The sequence below is a fragment of the Quercus robur genome, chromosome 6 (genome assembly GCF_932294415.1).
Source record: "Quercus robur chromosome 6, dhQueRobu3.1, whole genome shotgun sequence".
In the NCBI taxonomy this organism is placed as follows: Eukaryota; Viridiplantae; Streptophyta; class Magnoliopsida; order Fagales; family Fagaceae; genus Quercus; species Quercus robur.
In genome coordinates this window covers 2,804,415-2,815,553 of record NC_065539.1, presented here as the reverse complement: position 1 = coordinate 2,815,553, position 11,139 = coordinate 2,804,415, and the positions used below count along the sequence as shown (strand labels likewise).

The window sequence follows — 11,139 nt, the reverse complement described above, 5'->3', positions numbered from 1 at the left end:
TTGGATTTGTAAGAAGAATGATTCATCATATATTAGAAGTCTATCGACCTCATCAGACGGATCAACAGAAACTTGCCAATCCTATCAAAAAAAAAAAAAAAAAAACAGAAACTTGCCAAGTTTACTGAAGTATTTACAGGCTTCCCCATGATTGCATTGAATGACAAGATCATTATTGCAAATTGAGGCAGCATCATCACCCAAGAATAATCTTGTGATGCAGAAATAATTGTCTTAATATCATTTTACTCGTATAATTATACCAAAGAACTAAGATATTAGCTCTATGACAAGTTAGTGAAAGATCAAAGATCAGTTCGTTGGTGAGGGCAAACAAATTAATAGGAAACTCTTGCATCAAAACAAAGCTTCAAAATTTTGTTCTGTTCTAGAATAATACTTTGGAAAGGAGAAGGCTGCATCATTATTTTGTATATTTTTTTGCTAAGGATAGCCAATTCTATACGCTTTTCAGAAAAGTTAAAAATAAAATAAAGAAAAATTCTTAAAATCCAAGTCAAAAGAGATCAATAATTAATCAATTCATGACAACTAAATTCGTCTAGAATTAGTCTCTCCAAAATTGAGGATAAGATTTTCTAGCCGCCACCTTCCCTAGACTATGTTTGTGCACCAAGCATGACCTATTTTACAACAATTATAGTTATTTTGCTATTAAAACACGTGAGTGTGCTCGAATAAGAAATATAATTGAAACCACACTCCCCTTGGTCAAAATCGCTTCCAGCCAATTTTCCCACAAAAAAAGGTATATTGTTTAAATATGAACTGAAACAGACTGAACTCTAAAATTCAACGTGGTTATTATCTACACCATGAGTTTTTGTCCAATCAACAATAACCATTGAAAAGAAAGACCCATCAAATGCATGTAAAAATAGTTTTTCATATTTTCTAATGTTTGATAGCATTAGAAAAAAAATAATTCAAAGGAAAATTATCTTTGATTAACAGAAAAAGTAAAGATTAATTTTAGAGATTGTTTTCCACTAATTTTTTTTTTTTTTAAAACAATTTTACCTCACGGCAAGCTAAATAAGGGAAGTTAGGAGATTGTTTTCATCTCATTGAAAGTTACTACCAAAAATAAGAAAATGAGGTAGTTTATGGAAAATACTATTTTAAAGAATAACTCATTTTTTAGAAAATATTATCGCCGAATCAAATAGAGCTTCCAAGCTAATATCATATGACTGGAGGACTAATTCAAATGTCATGCTTTTCTGCCAGAAACTACTACCATCAGCCTCCTAAGTCTCACAGCCCCCCACCCCTGAAAAAGGCACCAGGTAAAAGGAGAACTTTAGTTGAATTATTTTCAAAGTTCTGTCTGTGAGAAAAAGCTTAGGCTCTGCATTAATCAAAACCACCATTGGGGAAAGCATAGAACTTTGTGATTACCAACAAAAAGACATCACAGTGTTTTGAACAGGCTCTGCAAGACAAACAAATTTAATAAGAAAAAAAAGTCAATAAATGTATAATTATGACTAGAATAAAGCTTTTAAACACATATTACAGCCTCAGGATGCATATCTGAAGAATTAAAATGGCAAATGTGCAATATTCCATTAATAATTCATTATTTCAGCACATAATGTCTATTGTATTTTATATTCCAAAACATAACATTTTCAGCATAGACATAATGGAATAATGAATGAGTTACCTGAAGAGTGGTTAAGCTATCTGTTCTCTCTGCATCCAATACACAACGCTGAAGAGTTTTCCAGCCCCAATGTTTAAATTTTTGGATATGCCTAATTGACCCCTCATATGTGCACTCTGAATCTACAAGGACCTGAATTTAACTCCAACCAGCCATCAGCATTTACGAGGCATGAAGATTCATAGCTCAGATAATTCGATTTGCAATTTACCTTGTCATTTGGAAAGGTAGAAAGTTGAAAGAGAAAATGAAAGGAGGAAGGAGAAAATGAAAATCTTACTGAGGGGAGCTTTGATTTCTTCGTCACTGCTCATCTTCTCTCTCCGCTCAAACGGCTAGAAACAGAAATTTAAAAACTTGGACCCAAACCGTTACAATGACAGTTAGGAATATGAAAGTTGATGATTCATCACTGTTCATAAGCCCGTGGGCCCCACAGGTCCATAGAGCCGCGCACAAAAGATACCTTGTCAATAAGGATGGGTGACGAAAGTAAATTTGATTTGCCCATTTGTAAAATACAACCCATCGCTAACCCGTGGGCCGGGCCAAGCCGTAGCTTATAACATGTTTGAGTTGTGTTTATTCCATGAACATTTTTAATGTGAAATTTTCTTGACTTTTGAAGATGGTTTTAGAAATATAAAATTTAGACTACATAAAAAAAGTTTTTTTTTTTTTTTTTTTTTTAAACAAAGGATTTATTTATTAACTAAGAAGTATTGTTACAAATATTGTCCATTGGGCACTCGCGAAGAGTGCCTAGTTGCAAAATATCTCACACATATTTTACATAAACAAAATTTGGACATTCATTATATTCTCTGACACTGCATTGGTACTCCCATCCCCTCTTTGTAGTACAAAGGACCTATCTAACTAAATTTTTTGTTATACACTCCATGCCTACTTAGTATTTATTTCAACACAAGCTATAAAAAGTATTTATACACTCCCGACAGTTGATCATAGTTTATCTTTTTGTATTTTTCCTTTGCCATATAAATGAGGAAACCACACTAACAATATTTAAACTTTTTGTAATTTTCCTTTGCCATATAAATGAAGAAACCACACTAACAACATTTAATCCTATGGTAGGTGGGTAAGTTAAGAAAAATATTTGTGAAAATAGCATTTTAGGGTTATTGTTAATTTAGTCCTTGTTATTTTTAATTTACAATCAACTTGCAATTCTTTGTTAGTAAATTGACAATAAGAACCACATTGATAGCTAATTTAAAATAACATGAACCAAATTAACGGTTCCAATATATAGAGACCAAATTAATAATGAGTCCCAAATATTGAGACCCAAATGATATTTTTGTAAAAAATATATTCAAATTTAGGAGTTTCTTACTTTCAATTATTACGTCAGGGAAACATATCTAAGGTGGAGTTCGGAAGTTTCTAATCAATTTGGATAACAGAAAAAATAATTATTACCATGATTATCTAGAAAAATAATAATAAATCCAGTGGAAATTTTTTTTTTGACATTATCTATTGTCATTAAATAAAATTACTATAGTAGTAGACTTATGTAAAAATAATGTTCAATCAAAAACTAGTTACTTTAATTAGTGTGAAAAGCCCTCTGAAAAATTGTCCCTAAGATTGATGAAAGAAAAAATGGTTACCATAGATAGACATGTTCTAGTACAACCATGCTTACTTTTATGATTTTTTAACTTTCCACTTTTCGGACATTTGGAAACAAAAATTGTAAGCTTATTCAGCGGGACATTGACATGCTCTCAGTTACAGCTAGTAGCCTTTGCATCATCAACAGAATCTCGCCTATCTATTCTATAACCTAATAAATTTACTACAAAAACCTTGGTTGTCTATCGTTCTCTCTTAACGGCATTGCAACAAGAGGATATTATACAGACGAAAATCCGACAAGAAAATCACATTGATTGGATTTGAAAGAGGAATGATCCATCATTTATCAGAACAACAAAATTTATCAATCCCATCAGAAGGAAAAACAGAGACTAGCCAAGTTACTACTGGGGGTTTTCCTTGTAATGCAATCCAATTCAACCTCATGAAAATGACTGTTAAGTCTTTACAGGCTTCCCCATGGTTGAATCGACAGACAATTATTGCAAACTGAGGCACCAGCATCACCCAAGAATAATCTTGTGATGTAGAAAAATTATGTCTTAATATCATTGAACTCGTACAGTTATACTAAAGGACTAAACCATTAGCTCTACAACAGGCTAGTGAACGATAAGTTATGGTGGTAAGGGCAAACAAATCAATAGGAGAAACTCTTGCAACAAAAAAATCTTATTTTGATCTGTTCTAGAATATTTTGGAAAGGAGAAGGGTGCATCATAATTTTGTACATGTTTTTTCTCAGGATAACAAATTATATACACTTCCAGAAATGTTGAAGATAAAATGAAGAAAAATTCTTACCACCTCCCATTATGCCTCAGTGGTAAAGGTGAGAGCCTAAGCTGCAAACCCAGACAGGTTGGATCCCAAGCTGTGGCATCTGAGTTGCAATTACCTGATGTGCAAGCTTAAATCCTGAGTTTGCTCTAGCCACCACAACTTTGAAGGGTGCGTGTTGGGAAGGTCTCGGTTATCAAAAAAAAATGAAGAAAAATTCTTGACAACCAAGTCAAAAGAGATCAATTAATTGATTCATGACAACTAGAGTTATTGGGGAATTAGTCTCTCCAAAATTGAGGGTAAGACTATCTACCAACCACCTTCCCTAGACTATGTTTGTGCACTGGGCACGACCTATTTTATGATAGCTACAGTTATTTAGCTATTAAAACAAACAAGTGTGCATGAACTAGAACCAACCTTTACTAAATGGCCAACTTCAGGAATTTTGCTACAAAAAGGCCACTAGTTTGTGATGTCAGAGGATCAAAGCGCAAGGTATTTGGTATCTTCCCACTCTTGCAAGGCCAATTTTTGGCAGCATTAATTTCCTGCAACTCTAAAAGATTTATAAAAAGAAAAAGGAGAGTCAGCACATGATAAAGAAGAATAAGAACAAAAAAAACAACGCTGAATAAGGATCTTCTCATTGCAACTGAAAATTTAATTAAAACATTGGTTTGATAGAATAAGACACTATATTGAACCAATCTCCCCTTGGACAAAAGTGGACAAAACTGCTTCCACCCAAATCTTTATGGTATTGCCATTGATAAGGAGGTTTCTGTTGAAGCTTCTTTGCTAAGGCAGGGGGCGGAGGAGAGAAGAACTTGGGATGTCCGTTTTATTAGAGTTTTTAATGATTGGGAGATGGATGAAGGGCTGCATTTCCTTCGTATATTGGGAGCCAATACTCCTCCTATGGATGTTGGAGACCGGATGAGATGGAAATTGAAGCCTAATGGGGTTTTTGACATCCGGTCGTTTTATAACAAATTAAGGGATTCTCCCTCAACTGTCTCAACTGTCTTTCCTTGGAAAGCTATTTGGAGAGCAAAGGCCCCTAGGCGAGTTTCTTTTTTTGTTTGGTGTGTAGCTTGGAATAAGATCCTAACGAGGGATAACTTGAGATTAAGGAGATTGGTTTTTGTGGATTGGTGCATTATGTGTCGTCATTGTGGAGAGACGGTTGACCACTTACTTCTTCATTGTGAGATGGCTTATTGGTTATGGAGCTTTGTCTTTATAACTTTTGGCTTGTCTTGGGTTATTCCTAGATCAATTCCAGACTTGCTCTTTGGCTGGTGGAATTGGCTGGGGAAGCATTCGTCTCATATTTGGAACTTAGTCCCATTGTGCATCCTTTGGTGTATTTGGAAGGAACGGAATTGGAGGACTTTTGAGGATTTGGATAGTTCCAGTGATCAGATGCTTGCTTCTTTTAGTGGAACTCTTTTTGATTGGTCTCGGGCGGGGGGACTCACATCTAGTGATTCCCTCCCTTCTTTTCTTTGCTCCCTTTCTCTTTTGTAATTTTTCTATTGTTTGGTTTTCATTTTTGTTTTTCTCTGTTTCCTTTTCTTGTATTTTCTAGGTTTGCTCTATGTTCTTCATGCATAGAGTAGCCTTTCGTATATATATCATTCTTACTTATCAAAAAAAAAAAAAAAATGACTGAACTCTGAACTAATATCATTATTATCCACACCATGAGTTTTCCTCCAATAAACAGCAACCACAGATAAAAAGACCCAACGAATGCAACTAAGATGACTTCTGAACTAATATCATATGACAGGACTAATTCAAATGTCTTTTGTTTCTGCCAGAAACTACTACCCTCAGCCTCCTAATTCTCACAACACCCCCCCCCCCCCCCCTGACTTTTTACTGAGAACATTAATCAAATTATTTCAAAGTACTATCTGTGAGCAAAAGCTTAGTCTCAGCATTAATCAAAACCACCATTGGGAAAAACATAGAACTATGAAGATTACCAACAAAAGGACATTGAAATGTTTTGAAAAGGTTCTGCAATTTATCATATTAATAAGCTCAAGCCTTTGAGTCTTCAAATATTTCATAATCAGTTACTGAAATTAAAGCAGCTATTTTAAGTTAAAAAATTCAAAGCACAAAGACCCTACCTGCAGAAGCATTTTCCTTGAGAAACTTCTGTACCACATCTTCATTTTGAGCGACGGTCAAACTAACAGAAAAGGAATAAGTCAGAAAAGAGGAAGGCCTGGTTGTTTAAGAGCCATAGAAACTATTAGTGAAAGGCACCTGCAAGTGCTGTAGACAAGTGATCCCCTGACTTTTAGTAATCTAAAACCATTGCTTAGAAGTTTCAACTGCAAGATAAGCATATTTCATATAATAATAAAAAGAGTCAATAAATGTATAATTATGACTAAAATAAAGCTTTTAAGCACATTTTTCAGCCTCAGGACACATATCTGAAGAATTAAAATGGCAAATGTGCAATATTCCATTAATAATTCACTATTTCAGCACATAATGTCTATTGTATCTTATATTCCAAAACATAACATTTTCAGCATATACATACTGAAATAATGAATGAGATACCTGAAGAGTAGTTAAACTATCAGTTCTCTCTGCATCCAATACACGACGCTGAAGAGTTGTCCAGCCCCAATGTTCAAATTTTTGGATATGCTTAATTGACCCATCATGTGTGCACTCTGCATCCACAAGGACCTGAATATAACTCCAACCAGTCATAAGAAGATTCATAGCTCAGAAAATCAGACTGATTTTAGTTTACAATTTACCTTGTCGTAGCCTTGGCTTGAAACCTCACTGTCACAACCACTTTGATATAATTCACTTCTAGTAAGTCCAACCACACCAGAATGCCACCCATAAAATATAAGTTCTGGATGTTGAGACCCCAGGACTAACTGTGAAGCAACAGTATTCCTTGCTTTAGTTGCTTTTTTCCTTTCTTTATATGGTCTCCTAGATGTCCACTCCCTGAATGCATCCCCCTTTTCTTCCAGTGCAGATTCACCTGTTTAGTACTAGACAGAATGATGACACATCAAAATCTAGATGATCATTTCTAGAGATCTTGAAGGCTTAGCAGGAATAAATTTGAAGCTAAAAGTAAATGTATCACAACTACTTTCCATGTAGATTACATGATTTTGATTCTGAATGAAACCCCACAGGAAGGAGAGAAAATGTTGTTCCATCACCAACAAAGAGTCGGCACCGATCACCCAGAGCATATTTCTGCAGCATTGTTCTACAAGCCGCTAAACGATGACTTGCAACATCAACGCCAGTTACAGAACCCGAATCACCAAGAAGGTCTGATATCATACAAAGTTTAGCACCTGAAGATACAAGATACATGAGAAACAAATCAAACCATATATCCAGACAATAGAAAACCTGGACCAGATACTCCTCACTGACCAAAATGCTTTTATCTATCAACACTTTCTGGTACTGAATAGGATAAGTTAATGTTTGGGGTGCCACATTACTGAGAGTGAATCCTCAAAACCATTCCCATTCAACCACAAAACAACAAAAACAAAGCCTTAGTCCCAAACTTTTGGGGTCAGCTCATTCCCTTCAACTGAAAGTAGGTAAAATTTTTGGAGATCTCCCTCTACTATTCTCATATAATTCATTCTATTTTTAATTTGACAATATATGAACTTTTTGAGCGCATCCTAAATGTTAAACCTTTGGAGATCATAAGAGTGAGTGCTTCCACACTCTTTCTAGTGGGCCTTGAACCCACAACCTCACCCTCCACCTAACACTTATAAGGGGAGCAAGTGCCAGTTGAGCTAGAGAGCTCATTGACAAGTGAGTGCTTCCACACTCATGCACCAAATTCCACTTCACCCCTCCCCTCATGCTTCTAAGTTCAATAAAACTAATACCAAAGCACAAAAATAAGACCCATTCATCACTAGAGCTGCACAAATATCTATGAAATCTCCATGTAGCTGTAAACGGAATATATTGTTTTACATTGAAGTTGGCATTAGAATGCATCAATTAAGATGATAATAATATAATTGATACATACCAGGGGCAGCACAGAGATCAAGCACATGATCTCCCGCTGAAATATCTAGAGCTAAAACAGCAGCTCCAGAAGCCGCATCAATTCCATATATCTGAAAGCCGAGCCAAAAGTACACTTGATAATCGATAACCACAGAAACCGAAATGAGACCAACCATGAAAATCAAAATTCATATTCTTAGCATTAACTTAGAAACTGATCCCTAAATACATTAAAGATCAAAAGGAATCCAATTACTGACGTATATAAACAGAAAAAACTGAATAGGTTCTTTCATACAATGTTCTCGCGAAGAGTGCAAAAAAGAATATCTATTGCAACAAAATCAATTTCAAGGTTACTTCAACATTGCAACTAAGTTAACATATCACCAGCAAATATAACAGCAATGGCCTTAAATTTTTTTAGCCCTCACCTTTCCTTCTTGGTACGCCTTCGAGCTAGCAATCTGAATATCAGGTGGAAGTGAATAGAATCCAGGTAACCAATCCACTTTCTCAATCTTGCATTTCATCTCAGCTTCAACCTCTTCAAGATAAGCTTCACAACCAGGTTTCAACCTTTCCCCAAAAAAAAAAAAAAAAAAAAAAACTCATTATCTTACTTAGCATAAAAACAAAATTCAGAAGTCACAGAACATATAAATGGTCAATATTGTTTAGTGTTGAGAGTACCTTATATACCGAGGGGTGGAATCGCTAGCTGTGTAAATCGAAGGGTCGAGACCATTCACCTTGAGAAAATCAAGGAATGCGTCCGGCAAAGCCAATTTTGAACTTTCTTCCATTGATTAATAGAGCTTTTTCTTCTGTACAAGCAGTTAATTTAGCTTAGTTTTCAAAGAAGGAGACTCGAAGCTAAGCCAAATATATAATTCAATTAATCAAATTCCGAAAAGCTGCTCTGAAGCGAATGTGAATGAGAATTAGGGAAGACTGTGTTCTTTTACTTGGAAAAAATAAAAACCCCAATACGGTATTGCTTTTTTTGAGATAAACGACATGACGTGCAAAACATTAATGCAATTGCAAACGGGAATGTTGTTCATTGCACGCTAAACGCAAATTTCCCTAGTCAGTAATTAGGGCCTGGCCCTAATACCCTAACCACATCTAGGGGTGTCAATTCGGGTTAGTGTGTCGGGTTCGTGTCGTGTCGAGGTAGGGGTATTCGACTAAATGACTCAACCCTAACCCGACCCATTTAATAATCGTGTCATGATCCTTCAACCCTAACCCGACCTATTACTAGGGACATAACTTTATTAGTATCTTTTGTACCAATATTCACTATTCTACTACCCATAAATCACCATCACCACGATAATCAAAATCAAATTCACCACCTTATCCCGCTCAAAACGAAACCCAAAAATCTTAAACCCCTTCACAAAACCAAACTAACCAGGAACTCCAAAATTAGAGACTACTGCACAAGTATCTTCTCAAGCTAAGTCAAACTACCACTTTCTTCATCACCTCCTATTCCATACCACAAGAGCAAAGATGCAACATTTACCAAAAAAATACAAGCTAAAACTAAAACCTCGATCCAAAAAATGAACCAAACAACATAATCAACCTGTGAAACTCAAAATTCACAAAAACAACATAGTTGTCCGTACACCCCACAAATTAAAAGCACAATGAAAGACCCTCTAAACCCACAAACTTTTGAGACCCCACAATCGGAGCAAATAGGAGAAAGGAGAAAAGAAATTTAAGAGCTCAGTATTTATTCAATAGCTAGGAGTAGGACCTGGCTACTTGAATTCATGTGGTTATCTAAATCGTTCATGTTATTTTATATTTCACAAAGTATTACAAGAATGCATTACAAAATGGGAATCAAAGCAACTGGGAAAGCAAGGAATGATATATTTTCCTGCAATTGTAATTCCTATGATTACTTTGGAGCCGGCTTGGGCTTCTTGAGAGTTCCCGTGCTCCCGTGCTCATACAACAATTCCATGAACCCTTCAAATTCAGAAACAAATAAACATAGGCTTAATATGTTGTTAGGGTAGTGAACAATATGGCCCTGTTTGGTTTTTTTTTTTTTTTCATCACTCATCACTTTTCACTCAACTTTCATCACTCCTCACTTAAAATACCCCAATTTCCATTACCTCACTTGTTTAGACACTATTTTCACTTCACATCACTCAAAAATTTCAACCTTTTTGTGGGATCCATACCTGATCACCAAGTCAGACCCTTTTGTTAGCCTCATAAAGCATCCCACTAAGCCATTATATGTACCTCTCCAAATGTTTGAAGCTTTTGTTCAATTACTCGGGCACAGATATACACAAAGAACTGTGTCTTAGACAGAAAACCAAAGAAGCAAAAAGAGAAAATCTTCAAATTTGAAGAAGTGGGTTTCGAAGAAAAATAGGAACAGAAGTAAAATGAAGTGGAAGAAGGAAGAGTGACCCAGCAACACGACCCAACGGCAGAGTGACCTAGCGACATGACCTCGCGGCAGCATGACCCAGCTGAGCGACCCAACGACATGACCCGGCCCTGTGTCTTCTTGATTTTTTTTTATGGGTCTGAGATTGAGATGATGGTGCCAACGATGGAAATGGAGAAGAAAAACAACCTTGTGTCTTCTTGATTTTTTGTGCAATTGGGGTTATGTTTATTTTGGGTTAAGGTTTGTTTTGTAGATTGTTTGAATTGAAAAGTTTGTGGGTATTTTTTGAATTGAAAAGGAAAGAAAAGAAGAAAAGAAAAAAAGATGAAGAAGACCAGACCAGACCAGACCCAGCGTGAAAGGGAAAAGAAAAGAAGAAGAAGAAGACCAGTGTGAAAGGACAAAGAAAAAAAATAAGAAGAAGAAGACCACCCAAACTCACTGAACCCAGTGAAAAAAAAAAAAAAAAAAAAGTCAAAAGTTGCGGCTGTTGCTCTGACCGTGGGTCCCTCAGTGTGTGTTTAATTACGAAAATGCCATT

The 11,139-nt window shown here is 35.7% G+C and overlaps 1 protein-coding gene across 2 annotated transcripts; it reads right to left on the bottom strand.

Moving 5' to 3' along the window:
- Positions 1-3,445: 3,445 nt before the first annotated feature.
- LOC126690592 (uncharacterized) lies at positions 3,446-9,152 on the bottom strand. 2 transcript variants are annotated; one of them, XM_050385814.1, is made up of 10 exons: positions 8,855-9,152; positions 8,596-8,740; positions 8,181-8,271; positions 7,273-7,470; positions 6,904-7,142; positions 6,698-6,829; positions 6,392-6,459; positions 6,253-6,314; positions 4,526-4,664; positions 3,446-4,220 (listed from the first exon to the last, which is right to left on the bottom strand). In XM_050385814.1, the coding sequence occupies exons 1-9, from the start codon at positions 8,965-8,967 to the stop codon at positions 4,531-4,533; spliced, it is 1,182 nt and encodes a 393-aa protein (XP_050241771.1). In that variant the 5' UTR covers positions 8,968-9,152; the 3' UTR covers positions 3,446-4,220; positions 4,526-4,530. The 2 variants fall into 2 exon arrangements, with proteins under 2 accessions (XP_050241771.1, XP_050241770.1); XM_050385813.1 differs by having other exon boundaries at positions 3,967-4,664; positions 8,855-9,151.
- Positions 9,153-11,139: the final 1,987 nt, after the last annotated feature.